The following is a 19,039-nucleotide window of genomic DNA, read 5'->3' on the forward strand; positions in this document are numbered from 1 at the left end:
TCAGGGCACATTAGTAGATATTATTATTAGAGAAAAGCTGTTCATTTGCTGTGCTTTAGGGGTAATGGTAGGCCTGGTTTTCCTATCTTCTTTCTCCTGTAGAATAAAGCTTGCATGGTTTTTAAGGTCTAGGGAACCATTCAGGTTATTTTTATGGCATAGATAGATGCTTTGGAGTGGCTGGTAAAAATAAGAATGTTTTGGGTCTTTTGGGGAGAAGCTGTATATTTAAAAATAGGTTAGAGAGGCCAGAAAAACCACAGAGCCCTAATCCCCTTACCTCCAGATGATACCTACATGTCTTCCCAACAGGTGAATCCATAAATGTGTGGAAGGGTGAATCCTAGATTAGATGTATAAGCTTCAGTTGGCAGAAGTTTGTTACTGTGTTCTGAGTAATCAGACGATTGGTTTTCATAAAACCATGTAAAATTTTGTCTGTGTCTTGAGCAGGGACTTTCACTAATTCATTTGCTGATTGATTCTGACCTCCTTCTTTTTTTATGTTGAAATATATGTGAGGAAGCTGTTTATTATAGTGCAGAGTTTTAGAAAATCATACTACAAATTACTGCAATTTTGATAGAGAGGAAGAATCCTAGTCTGTTTGACCAGTGATGAATTTTCTAAGTTAAGCTATTTTTCTAGTGTATTGAAGATGAATTTTGGTGTTTGTAGGTTATATAGTGTTAAAAATATCCTGAACTTAGCACTAGCTGAGAGAAACCTTTCATTTATGACCACTATATATATATATATATATATACTTATTTATTTTTAAATTTTTTTTTTTTTTCGAATGAGTTGAGGATGCAAGGTTTTGTTTTTCCTTTTAATAGTGTGATAGATTCTGGGTTTGGACCTTTTTTTGTTTTGTTTTGTTTTGTTCAGATGCTAATATCATGTAGTTAAAGTGAGAATAAGGCTTAACAAGGAGTAAAATAATGCGTGTAATTGCAGCGAAAAGGTTTAGCTGTTTACTGTATTTTTTGTTTTGTCTGTTTTTGTTCTTTCTTTTCTTTTCTTTTTCTTTTTTTTTTAATTTCAAGGACCCTAAACTACTGTCAATGGCATATTCAGCTGTTGGAAAACTTTCCAGGTGAGTAAACTCTTTTTTAGTGAGAGATATCCTGTTGGTAAACTGAGAAAAATTATGTCGCGTTTAATAATGGATGGAGAATAAATTTGTTGTGATTCTGAAATGAAATGTATTTAATGGTATAGGTTGTTAAGAACTGTTTTCTTTGTAGAAAGAGAAAGATGTGAGACCTTTTAGTTTACATTTGAAGATATTTTACGGTATTAAACCGTAGTCTTGAAATGGGATTTTGAAAAGAATTGTGTCATAATGAGTTACATTTTTTTGTACTTTAGAGGCATTTGATTGACCCTAAGTGTTCTTGTTGCCACTTACTGCTAGTCTTTATAATCCCAATAATCAGGTTTTTATAGTGAGTCTCTTTCTGATAGTGTTTAGATTATGATTCTGATCGGCCCTGTTTCCAAAGATGGATTTTTTTCTTCTGCTTAGTATGATTTCCTCATTTCAGTTCCTCCCAGTTTCATCTTCCTTCACAGTATTTCAAAGCAGGGAGATAGAGCTGAAGCGGTCTCAGCGGCACCATGTGCTGCTTCCGCCCCCAGTGCAGGTTCTGTATCGACCTATGTAGACTAGGGCTAGCTCTTCTCTACTGTGCAGGGAAAGGAGCATTGGGGGTCGGAAGAAAGCCACCCCAGATCAACTGATGTAGCACACATTTCGTGGGCAAATCTTGTCCCTTGTCTGTTGGCCTTTAGTTTAAATCACAGTTCGGTCTGATCTGTTTTCTTCATGATAAAATCAGAAATGTTAACTGAATGCATGGAATATTTATAGAGGCAACATCTGGAAAATATGTATTTAAGGTTGCTTGGCTTAGACAGTTGAGGAATTAAATATTTGCTTTTAAAAATATTTGGCTCTTGGGGGAGATCATCTAATGATGCTGACATTGTGTTGAGAGGTGAAAATATGAGTGCAGAAATTCAGTATTTAGTTAGTTTTTTTTGGTGGCTGGCTGGCTTGGGGATCTGAACCCTTAACCTTAGTGTTATCAGCACTGTGCTCTAACCACCTGAGCTCCCTGTATTTATTTTCTCCCTTTTTCATCTCATGGAAATTTATGATGGTAATGATACTCTTGTATTCTCTTACAGTCGAATGCCCCATTTATTCACTAAGGATATAGCTCTTGTGCAGCAGCTTTTTGAAGCCCTGTGTAAGGTAGGAAAACAACTGGTAAGTTTATGCTTTTCGTTTGGATGTTCGCTGGGAAACCCTATGGAGGGAAACACTATTTTTATCATTATAGGAAGAGCCCGAGACTCGACTTGCTATTCAAGAAGCACTATCTATGATGGTTGGAGCTTATAGTACTTTGGAAGGAGCACAGCGAACTCTCATGGAGGCACTTGTGGCATCGTACTTAATAAAGGTCAGTCCAACTATGTGAATTACAATGGCTGGTAATATACATTTTATATTTTTAAGAACAAAACTTGAATTGCTTTTTTCCTTAATTATTTTGATAATTAAGAAGAATACTTGCTTTCACTTGGACTGTAATTTATGATCTTTTAAAATTATTTATGAAGGAATTTGATTTTAGGGGAGAGGAAGTGGTAGTATTCAGAGTAATGGCTATGTTTAAAGTCTTCCATGTAGAAAAACTGTTCTTAATGCCATATCTTCCAAGTTGGAAGGTTTTTGTCTTCTTAACTGGTAGATAAGCCCTGCAGTCCATTGGGGTAGAATTCTATATGTAGCATTGTCAGAGAAAAGCAGAAGGAAAGAAAGACAAATTCCGTATGTCAAAATGAGTCTGTAAGAAGTAAGTCAGTATCATCATACATGCTCTTCTTCCTTTTTTTAGTCCTCTTTATTTGGTTTTCATGGGAGTTTGTAGGAGTATTTTGAGTATCTGTAGATATATACACATATGTATATACATGTATATATAATATAAAATAATATATTATGCATTTGCTTTAGTCAGTTCTTTGTCCTCTATTTCTAAGAGTAGAAAGAGTGGGAGATTGGAAGAGGGAATGATACCAAAAAGTATTAGTGAGCTTAATATAAATTGGGTCCTACTGAAATTAGGCTGACATGATTTAATCCATATTGAGGGAATTATTAAAGGGTGAGGAAGGTATCTGGTTTCTATTGAAATATGACAGGTTAAATTGTGAAAAGTATATACCATACTGTGAAAAGTATATTTTCAAATGCTCCTGATGTCCAGTGCACATGGTTCATGGTCACATATCGTGGACAAAGATGTTTAGGCTTGGTTGGAAGTTCATCAGAATATTTAAAACTTTCCCTAGGAAACTTTACAAGGAAGTGTGATGCTTGTGTAATGCTTGTAGATACTGGTTCTGCTCATGCAGATCAAATCATGTAACTGTTACCAAGCCAAATCTAATTTCTTTTCACAGACTGCATTTAAAGGAACCAGACTCTAGGTTAATCATATACTTTAGATTAGTCCTTAATATTGTTGCTTTTTAATGTAGCTCAAGGACTGCTAAATAGCAAGAGCACCAGAATTAATGGGACAGTTTATATTTCTTAAGATCTTTCTTATCTCACTTATGTTTGTGGCTGGAGGAATGACTTGGGGGAAGGTACATACGAATAAAATTTAAGAATCAGTAGATTCCAAAACTGCTTTTTGGTTGAACTTTGCATTCAAAGATTATTAATCTAAGTTAATTGAATATATTTTTATAGTTGAAACTTTGCTTTGGAGTCAGTTTTAACTTTAGAGCTAATCTGAGAACATTGGAGATACTTTGCTTCAAATTTGTAGGGATTCCAAGTAAGCTCTGTATGTGTTCCCTGCAAAATACCTGAATTTCACTTGTGTGACTGAGAGTTTGAGAATTGGGGAGGCAGAGATGGTGGCCAGTGAACCTGGTCTTAAGGTTTGAGCTGAGGATGTGCATATACATATAGATTCTCTAGTTACGGTCTTTCTAGGTCTTCCTGATTTACTTGGAGGATCTTCTTAGATCACAGAAGTACTCTTTAAGCGATGCCACTGTCCAATGACTTTCAAACAACATTGTTAAAGATCTCAAACAAATGATTTGTCTTGATTTTATTGATTTTGACATATTTAATAAAATGTCAACTTAAATTTTGAATTGTGTACCATTAGGATGATTTATCTTGACTGGAATGAGTTGCTGGTAATTAAATTTTTTTTTTTCCCCTTGGGGGTGGGGTTGGTGTTCATTTATGTGTCAAATAGCCTGAAGTTCAAGTTCGACAGGTGGCTGTGAAATTTGCCAGCACGGTGTTTCCCTCAGATCATATACCTTCCAGATATTTGCTCCTACTAGCTTCAGGAGATCCGTAAGTTTCAAAAGGTGTTAATTGAATTTGGGTTCATTTAAAATTTATTTGAAAATAACTAAGATTTGTGTTGTTTGCAGTGTTGGCTTATGAAATATAGAAACAGATTATTAAATAGTTTAAAGTATGGCCATTGATATAGACGAGAGTCATTTATATATTTACATAATAATGTAGATATTACATGTATATCTATATCTTTATAATGTTTATAGGTTGTGTGTATATCTATGTAATTGATATGTAGATCATATAGAGAAATGCTCATGAAATTAACAAATTACATAATTGTATATGTAATATAATTAAATCTCTAAAAACAAGCCCTATGTAAGGAGGAAGAAAGATCAATGTTGATAGTTTGACATTTTAATATTATGCTGATAGAGTATCATTTTATATGTGGTATACTAAGATTTTTTAATGAGGTAAATACATTGAATTTTATATTAACGAATTATATTACTGCATTTTCTAGAGTAGATGATGCATTTTTTAAAACATTTAAATGGTTCTGAAATTGGGACATGATTTTAAAATATGTACATACAATGAGGTGTATGTGTCCATATTAAAAGAATTCTTATCAAGTCTATTATGTATCTTACAGTCAGTGACATCTTCAAATCCATGAAGCACTCTAATATATTTCGTAATATTAAACCATTACTACATTTAATGTTTAGAATTTTTGCATTTTTTAAGTGAAATTCTTGTATTTTTCTTCTTTTTTGTTATCATGGATAGCCTTATCTTGGGAGATGAAAAGTCTCATTCATGCTGAGGAATGATTTAAGTAAAATTATGCATTCTTTAATTTGAATACCCTCACCCATAAACTCTTATGGTCCACTTTTTAAATGGACAGTTATCAAGGGGTAATTGTTTCAATATTCCAGTTAACCCAGCTGTATGCTCCTCATTCCATTTATCTTTTATGTAAATTATATATATTTTGCTGTTGTTTTGTTGGTATTTTAATTGGGTATCACAGGTTATTGCCAGGCCCTGACTTTTGACTTCTGATCTTTTTTTTTTTTTTTTTTGTGGCATGGGGATCTAGACCCGTGACCTTGGTGTTATATTATAACCTTGCTGTAACCAACTGAGCTAATAGGCCAGCCCTGACTTCTGATGCTGGTCGCTGCTTCTCATACAGCCACATCTAGATTTTTAAGCATATTGAAATGTGGCTTTGGATTGTTAATCTTGATTCTGGTGGTTGGCTGCTTCTCACTTTTCTACCTTAGTTTCCCATCATAGGCCAAATGTCCTGTGGCCTAATGGCCAAGATGGCAGATCATGGTAGAGCCAGGACTTAAGTCTAGGGAGTTGGACATCCAGGCAAAGCTCTTAACCACTGTGCCTTCTCTAAGTTTCTCTAATTATTTTTTATTTAAAAAGCAAAATCAAAGCATATCTAATTCAGTAGTTATCCTTCTTTAGTTCAGACTGTTCGGGTCAAATGAAAATCTTCTGGCAACTTGAGGCTTTTTAAAAAATTACTTTTCAGCTCTTTATCTGTTGTTAGGAAAACCAGATACAATTCAGAGGCAATTAAGGACTTAAAAAGCAACATTATATGGTTTCCAAATAAGACTGTTGCTGAGGTCAGTCTCTTAGGTGATCTGAAATTGGTTGGGTTTTTTCATTTTTACACATTAATGTCAGTTATCTGTTACCAATTGTATGGGCTTGTAGCTGAATACATAGAGGTGTAGGAGTTTGGTGAACAGTCACTGAACTTTAAAATGTGTTTTATAATTGTTTATGATTTGCCTCTAACAAGGGTAAAGCACACAGATATATATTTACATAATAAATTTCAGTATCATGTCTTGTTTTTTTTCTGTGGATAAAATTCAAAGATGCAAGCCAGATCACTCTCCAAACCTCAGAAAGTCTCCAAAAAGAAGTAATTTCTTATAATGTATGTTATTGACTCTTTGCTTAGGTAGTCAAGAATATATTTAAGACATTTTCTTAGAACTTCAGCTGCCAAATAAAATTGCTGTTCTTATTGTTCAAATGATCATTCTCTAATTGGTGAAATTTATTTTCTATTCTTGTCTTTTTGAAAGACGAGAAGAAGTTCATGGAGAAGCACAACGAGTACTAAGGTGTCTTCCTGGCAGAAACAGAAAAGAAAGTACTTTTGAGCAGATGCCTTCTTTCCCAGAAATGGTATATTATATCCAAGAAAAGGTATGGCATTTTAACTTGAGATAATTAGTTTGAGTCATATAATGGATGATGAAAATAAACATACATTTTTAAATGAAAAATGTAATCATTAAATTTTGAATAGTGTAAATATTGTAAATATTTACAATAAGAGGGAGGCACAAAGTGAGGAGAAAAATATAGTTCTCAGTGTAATTGATCTGTTTTACCTAAATCTGAACCACATATAATTCTTTTCATGCTTGACAATATTTCGGCTGTGTTTAAAATTTTTTTCCCTTGGTATGACACACTTAAAAAAATACATCTCCTTTTTTTTTTTTTTTTTAAAGGGAACTATCTAGGGTACGGTAAATTTAAGGATGCTTCAGGGAGCAGTTCAGGTTTTTTCCGTCAGGATCATAGCAGAACAGCCCATCTGATTTTGCAAGTCTCTGCCTTTGCACAGTGCTTTCTTCTGGTAGATTCAGAGTACTGGCAGTAATGACCTGCAGCCCTGACTCTATCCCACTTTTTACATTAGTGTTTCTGTGAATATTCAGGAAGATACCTTACTGCCTTTCCCCTCTGCTGGTTATCCTAGCTTCTTGTTGGGTAGGCACCTTAAGGGAGTTGGAAGTCAGTACGAAGCAGCCATGATTCTCTTTTCCATAGCAGTCATATTTGTGGTCACAAGGCATTCTGTGTGCGTATTTTCCTCCTACCTCCATTATTAATGAAAATAACTTGCATGCAGTGGCCTGGCGTGATCATGTCAGTACATGTCTGGAGTAGGTTTATTCTTTTTAAAGAAGCCAGTAAAAACATGGAGGAGAAAGGCAACACACCTGTTATTTAAGGTATGAGGGACATGCATAATCAGCATTATTAATAAGAAAATGTTTTGATTAGAAAAAGAAGGAAACCTTGGATAATAATGTAGCTAGAAATATAGTTATTTTTGAGTTGAAGAAGGGCACAAGTGCTCCATTTTTTATTAATTGTATTTGTTTTGGGCTTATTTTTATTAGGCTTCTCATCGAATGAAAACTCCAGTCAAATACGTGACCGGGACTACTGTCCTTCCATTTAACCCAGCAGCCTTTGGAGAGGTAATGACTTTCATGTACTTCTATTTGCTTTCTGTAAAAGTTCTAAAAGATAAGTCCACAACCAAAAAGATGTCTGTGATTTTTTTTGTGTGTTCTAGGTAAACCCATATTGTGGTATCATTACTCTTTACCATGTTATTTTAAAAAATCAGTCTTTGGTAATTGGTATTATTTTAATTCATAGAGTCTATAAATAGATTATCTCGGTGAGATTCTCTTTGTGAAAGAACTGGATGCTCTGGAGTGATTACTATTGGGATTTTGCAGCAAGTTAGATTTGAGTTTTAAAGCCAGTATATTGTTGAAGTTGTTAGGATTATCTAGTTTTGAAGGTTGGAGAGGATTAATTTATCACACTTACTGAAGAAAATTCTATTTTTTTAGATCATTGACTTGTGCTAATTAAATTACAAGAGATAATGGTATTCAGAGTGAGTAAGAATACTCATAATGAATTGCTTCCTGTCCTATTTTAGCTCTTAAGGAAAAGGCTTCCAACTCCTTAGTAGCCAGTTTGTATCAGAGTTTGTTATGGTGTAATATTTACTCATTTGTAGATGATTTGAACCCATTTTCTCAAATTCTTTTGTTAGTGGAGATTAAATACAACTGGAAGTCCACAGGAATAGGTCATTTGCCACAGATTTCTGGCCAGTCACTTATATATATATGTAAAAGTATTTTCATTGCAATTTTTAGATTTAAAAAGTTTGCATTTTAACTCCATTGAATTCTTAAAAAACACACTCTTTGGATTGTAAAAGCTTGTTACATAAGTTTTGCTGAATTATAATAACTTAGTTAACCTATTGAGTCGTGTTTTCTGGCTTCCATTTAGATTGGAATAGCTTTGTGAAGGAGAGTGGAGGAAACAAACAAATTTGCACTTTGAAGACTACCCTCCCACACTGACTTTTTGAGATGCTTATCTGGTATTCCTCTTCCTTCTATTTTTAGATAGTTCTGTACTTGCGCATGTGCCTAGCTCACAGCGCGGGGGTGGTGCCTACTTCTCAGTGTTTGGCTGATATGCAAGATCACGCCCCAGCCATTGGACGCTATATACGGACTTTAATGTCAAGCCCCCAGGCAGCATCGTCATCTTCTAATAAGAGTGGAGAAACCAACCCCGTTCAGATCTACATTAGCCTGCTTCAGCAGCTGTTAGCAGGTGTTGGAGGTAGGAAGTCATGATGCTGAGGAAATATATGAAAGCACTTAAGCAAAAAATCTGATTTTAAACTCAGCTAAGAATTTATAGCAGAAATATTCTCTCTTCACTTCTGTAACTGACATTAGTGTTTGTTTCTTTTCTAAACTTATCTGATTCATTCTTGATAGAATGTTTCTTGTTTCAGAAAGAAATGGTAACAATAGATAATACGTTTTTACTTTGAGAGTAAAGAATAGGCCATCCACTTTTATAGACAATCTGTAAATTTGCTGTGTTGAATCACATACTCTATTTAGGTTGTGTAATTTTTTTTTTTTTTAGAACTGAGGGAATGCATGTTCAAGCAGTAGGCTTTTACTCTAAAGCAATTTAGTGATCCCTGTATGTTCATTACTTTTCTTGAAATTTAAAATGGTTCTAAATTCTTATTTAGGCTTGCCGGTCATGTATTGTCTACTGGAAGCTGTGTCAGTGTATCCAGAAAAGCTGGCTACCAAATTTGTAGACAAAACAGAATGGATAAAGGTATGTCCTGCTCATATATATTTCTCTTTGATTCTGTATATTTCAAACTTTAACCTCATGATTTTTTCTTCCTACCAGTATTTCTGTGACCTTTTTTGCCATTAGGTCATTTTGAAAGTCTCTCATTATCAAACACCGGGATGCATGTTGTTGACCCATCTGGGTGAGAGTGGGAGATGAATTGAAAGTCATATAAGTTAAAAATAATTCCTTTTCTGTTTCAAAAGTTTTTTAAAAAATAAGCAATAAATTTGAATAGTTTAAATAAAAAATATGTAAAATGTTTCCTTTCCCTGTCTTTTACCTACCTAGATCCCACTAACTTTCTGCTCTTTCCTCTTTTGCCTCTGACAAACATATGTAAGGCCATCACTTATATATGACATACCTTCTAGAGTTTACTTATGCATATACATACAAAAATATACATTTAAAATCTTCTCCCTCCTTTTACACAAAAAGGTAGTATACTATTCACACTATTTTGTGCCTTCTTTTATTTAATAGTAGAACTTGGAGCTATTCCTTTATATCTGTGGAGAGCATCCTGTTTATTTTAACAGTTTCATCATTTTCTATTGTATGAGTACACTACATTTATTCCAGGTTCTTACTGATGGTCATTTAAGGTACTTCCAGTCTGCTGTATTGAATAGTCTGTCATCTTGCATATGAGGAAGTATGTTTTTTAGATGGATTTCCCAGAAGTGGAATTGCTGGTTCAGAGGACATGTGCTTTTGTAATTTGGAAAGATAATGCCACACGCTCCTTGTGAGTGGTACCAATTTACAATTCTACCAGCCTTGTTTCTTGTCCCATGGTCATACCAAAAGGGTTTCCAGGCTTAGCAAATAAAAATACAAGATGTTCAGTTAAATTTGAATTTCAGATAAACAGGGAATATTTTTTTTTGTATGAATATGGCACGTACAGTTTTGTATATATACCTTTTGTGCTACATAATACAGTTCTTTTCAGAAAATACAGCTTGAATTATGGTAAAATGTACAAATTATATTTTTAAGTGTGAAATCACGAATGTAACTTACTAAGAGGTGTAAGTTTTGCACTTTTTTGGAAAATCTGGTCTCGTGAAAATGTTTCTAGTTTGAAAAGGTTTTTTATTCTTTATGAATATTTGCTGATTTAAAGATGATCCTATAGTTTTTGAGTTTTGATCTTTGAGATTAGGGGTTGTCATACTGTGGTCCATGGGCCAAATGTGGCCTGCCTCCTTATAGTTTTTACATTTTTAAATGGTTGAAAGAAAAAAATCAAAAGGCGAGTAACATTTCATAACATGTGAAAATTACAGTGTCCGTACGTTTTATTAGAACACAACCATACCCATTTATGTATTGTCTGTGGCTGCTTTTGCACTTCAGCAGCAGAGTGGAGTAGTTGCAGCCAAGACCATATGGCCCATAAAGCTTGTTTGGCCATTTGCAGAAAGTTTGCTGACCTCTGTTTTAGATTATCTGTGTGTTAATTTCACCTGTTTTGTACTTTTGTATCTTTGATGAAAATGCATGTAAGATTTTGGTATATAATTCAGCTTTCATTTTGTTTTTAAATAATAGCTTGTATTTTCTCATGGATACCAATAGATTGAACATTGTAATGTGTCATCTATTCCTTTAATTTTAAATGTTAAGTGTTGTCAGCAGGAAGATGATTGTATATCATGTGTACATACATTTTTTTCAGAGTCTGATGAGTAGCAGTAAAGAAGAAATGCGTGAACTGGCAGCGCTGTTTTATTCTGTGGTGGTATCAACAGTGTCAGGAAATGAGTTGAAATCAATGATAGAACAGCTTATAAAGACTACAAAAGATAATCATGTATGTTATCAGTTTTGTCCTCATTCTTTTTTGTATGAGATAGAGTTTTACAAAAGTATGTCACCCACTTTTAGTTTTGTGTTCTAATTTGTAAAATGAACTTACAATTTTCTTGCTTTTATAATTGCAAAGATTAAATGAGATAGATAATACATCGATTCAGTCCGTTTAACAAATTTGCGTGCTTTGTCGGGTAAGCACTGTTTTAGGTGTTGGGAATACAGTGGTGAGTAAATACATGAGAATCCCAAGAACGATGTGGTGCTCAGAACTGTTAGCTCCACCTATCTTCCACATCTACCATCTGCCACTTGTCACTGTGCCCATGAGAAAAGAAACTGCTTTCAAATAGTTTATTGCCTTCCTTGTGTTTGGAGGTTTTACCAATTAGAGATCAGATCTGTTTATTGTATTTTGTTGGTAATATGAAGAAATTATGCTTGAAAATTATGATACTATAGTTACATAAATGCTGTGAGATAGAAGAAAGTGTGAGTGGTATAGGAGCATGTAAGAAAGTCACCTTACCCAGAGTTGGAGTAGGCGTGGGATTAGGGAATGTACATCTTGAAGTAAATCAAGACTCAGTTTAACTTCTTAAAATTCTCTGTTAGAAACTCAAGGTTTCTCTTGTTCTCTAAGCTTGATTCATTAGCATCCCATGGAACTTCAAGTGATCGCTTTATTCTTTGACCTTATGTTTTATCAGAGAGATGAGTCTAATAAATAGTTCTTTCAATGTATTCTTGTACATGTGAGAGGGAGGCAGAGACATATGATATTGCGTTGTTGAATTCAGAGCCCAGAGATACAGCATGGATCCTTGCTTGCATTGGGATTCACGGTGGGAAGATATTTAGCTAAAAAGAAAATGAGAACGGCAGAGCAACAAGACCTGGAGACAAATGCAGATTTTCTGCCAGAACAAGAAGAGCTCATTCAGAGTGCCACAGAAACAATAGGTAATTAATGTATTTATGCTGACTTGGATGTTGTAATTTTTGAATTATATTAAATTTTAGTACTCATATGGCCTTTTAATTTCTTTTTATAGCATTACACTTTAAAGGCACAAGCTTTTTCACAAAAACTTACCTGATGCTGAATAAGTTCTGTAATTTTAATAACAATGAAAGTAGTGTTTTTTTCTATATTTTTTTCTGTATGTTCCCGTATAATAGGAATGATTCTGTTATGGGAAAAAATTTAAACATTCAAAAAGGATGCTACTTGTGCCCTGTTGCCATGGTGTCTATATTAATGAAATAATTTTAGCAAATTGTCAACTAGAACATATTATAGACTTTGATTTTATTTGTTGCCTTTAAAAAAATCTTGCATCTATTGCTGGTTGCTTTGGATCACAAGGATAATAGTATATTATTCTCTGTTTTGTCTAAATGTGCTTATAGGCTCGTTTTTGGACAGTACATCACCTCTCTTGGCAATTGCTGCATGTACAGCCCTGGGTGAAATTGGCAGAAATGGTCCACTCCCAATCCCTAGTGAGGGATCTGGCTTTACCAAGTTGCATCTTGTAGAAAGCTTATTAAATAGAATACCTTCCAGTAAAGAAACAAATAAGGCAAGTGTCTTTCTTTTTTCTTCCCTTCTGGAATTCTTTCTTTCTGGTCATAGATGTGTAAATAAGCAAAACCAAATTGTAATGAGGATAGATGGCATTGCAGCTAGAGGCAGGATTTAATGTAAAAAGGAGGGATAAAGTTAAAGAAGAAAGTGTAAGTTGGGGATGATTTCTGTACAACCTTAGTGTGTGCATCTTTTGACCCCATTATTCTAATTGAGGCCCTTAACTATTAAGATTTGAGTAAAGTGTTAAATTCATCAGGAAATCTCTTGTCATGTAAAAGGTGGATACTAAACTGTTAAGTAGTTTTATGACTTCTGTAATTTTAGATCAAATGTAGATCTTAACCTCCTACAGCCAGTTTAGTATTTAGAAGTTTGTGCATTAGTAAGCAGTGTGACTGAGTAAAAGGACATTTAAAGTTTTTTAGTTTTAGATAAATATGACGGTAATTAAAGAGAGTTCATGAAAATATTTATATTATCTTTTAATTCTTTTCCACAAACTTTGTAGTACTTTTGTATTTTTATGATTTTAAAACATTTTCTTTGTGATTAGAGTACATCAGCATTGAAGTGTAAGGTGATTTAATGAGCAGAAATAATAGTTTACTACAAATTTAATAAACATAATAATCTTATTATTGATCTAACTGCTGTTTAAAACTTTAGAAGATCACACGGTATAGTTTTTATAAGTTGTTATTAACTAATTGTTACCAACCAATGTTAAGCACTTGTAATGTACCAGGGAGTATGCTAAGTGCTTTCCATACATTAATTAATTGAATCCTCCAAAAGGTCTAGTGAAGTAGGCACAGTTGGTCATCTCTGTATGAGATAACATGAGGAAAAAGAGTTACAGAGAGGTTAAGTAACTTGCCTAAGGTTGTGCACCAGTAGAGACTACTAAAATGGTCAAGGTGTGATTTGGTCTTACTCCTCTGGGCAAAAACCTACTAGGAACTAGGACAAAAGTCTAATTAAAGGCTTTCTTCTTTCTTTCTTTGCAGTTATGGGTCCTTAATGGACTCAGTTTTATGTCTTTCTACCAAGAATGTCTTATAGTAATACTATTGTAAAATTGGATGCTGTTATAAAAACTTACACATTTTGGTGTGTGCATTAGAAAAATTGCCACTTCCTTTCATCTGTCTCGTTTTGGCAATACTGTTTTGGGGTAAAGCGGTTATATACTTAATTTAGAAGAAAAAAGTTTTGTTTTCTTCCAGATGAAAGAACGAACCATACAAACACTGGGATATTTTCCAGTTGGGGATGGAGATTTTCCTCACCAGAAACTCCTCTTGCAAGGTCTGATGGATTCTGTGGAGGTATGTATATTGCTATCTGATTTTTAGTCATTCAATCAAAAGGCATTTTTTAGTTGCAGTTTTGCATGCTGTGAGATTTTTAATTAAACCTTTACTCATTTTTTCACCAAATACTTAATTTTGAGTGCTAGCATTGGGCTTGTCACTGTGCTAGGCATAGCATTGAGTAAATCACTTATGTGGGAGAGACCTTTTCTTATAATTTTTGAGGGAAGCATGGTGAAATGTAGGTAAAAAGGGAAATTGATGCAGTCAGCCAGATGTAGCAAGTGGGTGCTGTTATTTCAGTAACTCTTGAATCTGATGATTTAGCTTCTGTCTTCTAGATAGATCCCCAGTGTAGTGGAGAAGACCTACAAGTAGGCACATGCTAATACAGTGTGATAAGTGTCTTAGCATGGTCTGGCCCCTGCTTCCTCTAGCCTTGATTCTTGACATTCACTCACATTTTGTATCCCAACCTCTTTGGCCTTCTTTGCTCTGAGCTTTTGAAAGCCACATGCTTCTTTCCTTCTCAGATTGTTGCCGTGCTCCTTGAAAAGCTTTTCCTGACCCTTCTAACTAGAGCAAATTCTTTAGTTACTATCATGACTCTTATCTTTTTTCTTCACAGCATTTATCACAGTTTCTTTTTTTTTTTTTTTTTTTTTTTGTCGTTTTTTCGTGACCGGCACTCAGCCAGTGAGTGCACCGGTCATTCCTATATGGGATCCGAACCCGCGGCGGGGCGGCGGGAGCGTCGCCGCGCTCCCAGCGCAGCACTCTACCGAGTGCGCCACGGGCTCAGCCCCCTTATCACAGTTTCTAATTGCCCACTAGATACAGGCAGAATCTCTTTTGCTCACTATTATTATAAAACACGTACCATACTGTTATAAAACAGTATGATTGGTAATGGTAGGATCTCAATGAACATTGGTAGCATAAGTACCTAAACAAGAGACATTTGCATATAAGGCAGTGGAATCACAAATAGGTTGTGAGTGATTCTGTCGGGGAGAGTAGCTGCAGATTTTTTTAGAGTAGAGGTTGCTGCTGGGCCTTGAAGGACAGGAGGGAGGAGAGAGGAGAGTCGAGGCTAAAGAATAGGTCAGCTGAGTGAGAGAACTGGTATTAGAATTCAGACCCCTGGATTCTTTTTCTTCGGTGGCTGGCTGGTCCAGGGATTTGAACCCTTGACCTTGGTGTTTATAACACCACGTTCTGACGAGCTGAGCTAATCACCAAGGTCCTGTGTCTGGATTCATAACTGAGTATTTTTAAAGTGAATTTTTTTTGACAGTGAATTATATCCATACCAGGTTCTCCCCAGATGTCACTGACTATTATAACTAACCACTTGACATGAAGATTTTGATGTTTGCTTTTTAATCGTTTTTCCTTTTTAAATCCATGAGAGAGATGGGTTTCTTTTACGTTTGTTTAAATAAATGAAGCCTTTTCTGGATTCTTAATTTGCTTTTGATGCCATTATTTTAAAAGTTTATAAGTATAGGTATGACAATATAGAGGGATAACCAAACTCACTTTCTTCTATACTTTTACAGCATGGATCACTTCTGACACCATAGGTAGGGGGGTTTTCCACCACACATCAGGTAATCAATCAGTGATACAGATTTTGTAGTGGACACCAGCTGGGTGCTTCCAGTTCAGTTCTGACACTGTCTACCTGGACATAGCATCAGATCCCATGGGTTGAAGGCTCAGTCCCATAATACTGCCCCTCACTTCCAATGTCAATTGCAAGCCCCAGGTTGTTTTACCCGTGCTTCTCACCAATGGGCTGTAAATTGGGGTTTCCACGACCCCTTCCTTAGGTTCTCACAGAACTCAGACACTTACTTATGTTGACTGGTTTATTTTAAAGGATATTATAAAGAATACAGATGAATAGCCAGATGAAGAGATGCATAGGGCAAAGCATGTGGGAAGGAGTGTGGAGCTTCTATGACCACTCCAGGTGTGCCACCCTCCAGAAACATCTATGTTTTCAGCTATCTGGAAGCTCAGGGAACCCTGTCCTTTTGAGTTTTTATGGAAGCTTCATTGTATGGGCTGGATTGATTAAATCATTGGCTATATGTGATTTACTCAACCTTCAGCTCCTCTCCCCTCTCTGGGGGTTGGCAGGTGGGGCTGAAAGTCCCAGTCCTCTAATCCTGCCTTGATCTTTCTAGTAACCAGCCCCCATCCTGAAGCTACCTGCTAGCCATCAGTCAACTCTCTGGCATACAAAAAACACTTAGCACTTGGAAGATTCCAAGGATTTTAGGAGTTGTATGCCAGGAAACTAGAAGAAGACCAAATATATATTTTACAATATCACGACAGAAATACATGAAAAGCAAGAAATATGGAATAAGGTAGAAAGATTAAAGGAAAACAGTGAATGGAGATTAAGACTCAGAGAAGAGAATATCCTTATAATCAACTAGTACAAAAGTTCTAAATATTTTTCTTTGAACTTTTTATTATGGTCAATTAAAAAATTACATAAAAGTAGAGAGAATAATAATATAATGAATCGCCATGTGCCTATTCTTATTTCATCTGTTGACCCCTTTCTTTATTTCTGGAATATTTAAAGATTATCATATCATTCATAAATGTAGTTGTTGAGTTTTGTTTTTGTTCTTAATGCCGACTATGTTGTTATTAAAAATAGGAAACATGGGCTGGCCCGTGGCTCACTTGGGAGAGCGTGGTGCTGACAACACGAAGTCTAGGGTTAAGATCCCCTTACCAGTCATCTATCTATCTATCTATCTATCTATCTATCTATCTATCTATCTATCTATCTATCTATCTATCTAAAGTAGGAAACATATGCAAAACTATGCAAAAGTAGGAAACATATGGCTGTCCTCTGCCCATCTTGTTCCACCTCAGTGCCCTGGCTGATCTAGTCTGAACATTTATGAGCAGCCTCCCTGGGGCATGTCCCTCTTCTGTCCTGCCTTAGTATTAGAAGTGACAACTCATCAAGACTAGAGCATTTTGTTGATTGAGCAAAGGAATGTCTAAACTTGTCTATATGCTTGGTAGAGTCATTGTTTCCATATCCCTCATATGCTCTCTGCTCTTCATTCACTTCTTATTCTTCCTATGCCTAGATTTCTTCTAGTTCACAGTGAAGAGAGAAAAATGCCAAAGGGAACCAAGGCAGGTCCAGTTCCATGCTGGGTCAGTGACTCATACCTGTGAAGCATGTCAGAATTTCTAAATCATATGTTAAGTCATTTAAGTATGTACTATGTAGAATTTTTAATGTTTTACTTTTGAAAAAATTTCAAACTCACAGTGAAGTTGTAAGAATAATATAATGAACTCTTGTGTACTTTTTATCCGGATTTACCAAATTTTAGCATTTTACAATTGCCTTACCATTCTCTATTTTATTCTGTACCATTTGAGAGTAACATGCAGGTATGTAGTTAAAGAGTGCAAAGACTTAATAGATTAGTTTAAATGTTAACAAATTATAATGGCTACTATTTATTGTGAAGTTACTATAATCAGGTGCACTGTATAGTAGAAGCTTTATGTACATTAACCTCATTTGATCCTTATGGCCTGATGGGTTGGGTGATGCTATTATGCTCATTTTACAAATGAAGTTGTTGAGAGTCAGAAGTTTAAATAAGGGTATTTAGCTGGTGAGAAGCAGATCTAGAATTTGCACTGAGATCTGTGTGACTTCAAACTCGATGGGTGCCCTGTCCTCTTAGGTGAACCATATCATGCTTTCAGTGATTAAAAGTCACTACTTAGTGGTTCTCTGTGAGTGAGGAAGGCAGCACAGACTCGGAACAACCTTAAGTTGTTCTTACATTCTCCATCCCCTCACCCTACTCTGCTTTTGAACCACTGAGTTAGCTAAAAGCAAGCTGGGCAAAAGAGTGAAAACAAAGCATGCTGAGAAAGAAGATGTTAAGCAGACTTTCTGTAGAAACGGATGTTTTGTTCTCTCTCATTCATGGGTTTTGCTTCCTTCTTCACAGGCCAAGCAGATAGAACTTCAGTTCACTATTGGTGAAGCCATTACCAGTGCTGCAATAGGGACTAGTTCTGTGGCTGCCCGAGATGCCTGGGTAGTGACGGAAGACGAATATACTCCTCCTGCTGGTACCAAATATTCAGCTAATCTATTTATAATCGTCAAGTAACCCTTTTCTGTTCTCTTTATCACATTTGAAGCAAAAGAAATTATACATTCCACATTAATTCTTTTTCCAATACTTATGTCTGTCTTACTGATTTGGTTTAGTCAAGAAAAGTAGGTGATAAAGGGAGAATGAGCATGAAATTAATGAGAACTTCTTTTATTAGTCCTTTGGCAAGCAAGCAGGGTAGTTAGGTATGGATTACTTTCAAGCTTGTGCTCTTTTCAAGAGGATTGTTGTATTTAGCCAGTTTCAGAATTCAAGGTATAGCAGTTTCCAGATTATGTGTCCTCTAATCCTTTATTAAGTAATGCCGCTTCAGTGTCTTCTGCTAGTGACTACGTAGTTGAGGGGGCATGTGGTTTCTGACTATATGTTATAGATATTATGATTTCACATATGTTGTGATTTGATTTGAATTTGGAATTGAAAATATATTTTGGTATTTGAACCAGAATTTTTAAAAATCTTTAAAACAAAAAAAATCTCCACATTTTTATTTTTTATCTTCTTCGTTGGGGAAATTAGAAAAAGATAGTGTTCTCATGGCAACAATTGCATTGTGAATTGTATTCCATCATGAATACATTAATTTAGTTATTGCTCTTAGTGCAACACTTAGCATTTAACCCTACCGTACTGTGTTTATCTGTTATTTTATTAGCCATCATAAAGAGATTTAAAGGAAATCGCACTAAGAGAAAACACACGTGCTTGCACTCTAAGTAGGAGA

General features: G+C 35.2%; 1 protein-coding gene across 4 annotated transcripts in view; it reads left to right on the forward strand.

Annotated features, from left to right (window-relative positions):
* ECPAS (Ecm29 proteasome adaptor and scaffold) overlaps window positions 1-19,039 on the forward strand; it is a 105,676-nt gene that overhangs the window by 50,635 nt on the left and 36,002 nt on the right. For all 4 annotated transcript variants that reach the window (XM_063081554.1, XM_063081556.1, XM_063081555.1 and 1 more), the window contains 13 exons: window positions 1,050-1,099; window positions 2,197-2,263; window positions 2,352-2,474; window positions 4,299-4,402; window positions 6,484-6,607; window positions 7,597-7,677; window positions 8,635-8,857; window positions 9,285-9,376; window positions 11,085-11,219; window positions 12,019-12,181; window positions 12,632-12,804; window positions 14,039-14,140; window positions 18,145-18,268. In XM_063081554.1, coding sequence (XP_062937624.1) covers window positions 1,050-1,099; window positions 2,197-2,263; window positions 2,352-2,474; window positions 4,299-4,402; window positions 6,484-6,607; window positions 7,597-7,677; window positions 8,635-8,857; window positions 9,285-9,376; window positions 11,085-11,219; window positions 12,019-12,181; window positions 12,632-12,804; window positions 14,039-14,140; window positions 18,145-18,268 — 1,561 coding nt within the window. The remainder of the gene's footprint in view (window positions 1-1,049; window positions 1,100-2,196; window positions 2,264-2,351; window positions 2,475-4,298; window positions 4,403-6,483; window positions 6,608-7,596; window positions 7,678-8,634; window positions 8,858-9,284; window positions 9,377-11,084; window positions 11,220-12,018; window positions 12,182-12,631; window positions 12,805-14,038; window positions 14,141-18,144; window positions 18,269-19,039) is intronic.

Source organism: Cynocephalus volans, chromosome 17, assembly GCF_027409185.1.
Source record: "Cynocephalus volans isolate mCynVol1 chromosome 17, mCynVol1.pri, whole genome shotgun sequence".
NCBI lineage: Eukaryota > Metazoa > Chordata > Mammalia > Dermoptera > Cynocephalidae > Cynocephalus > Cynocephalus volans.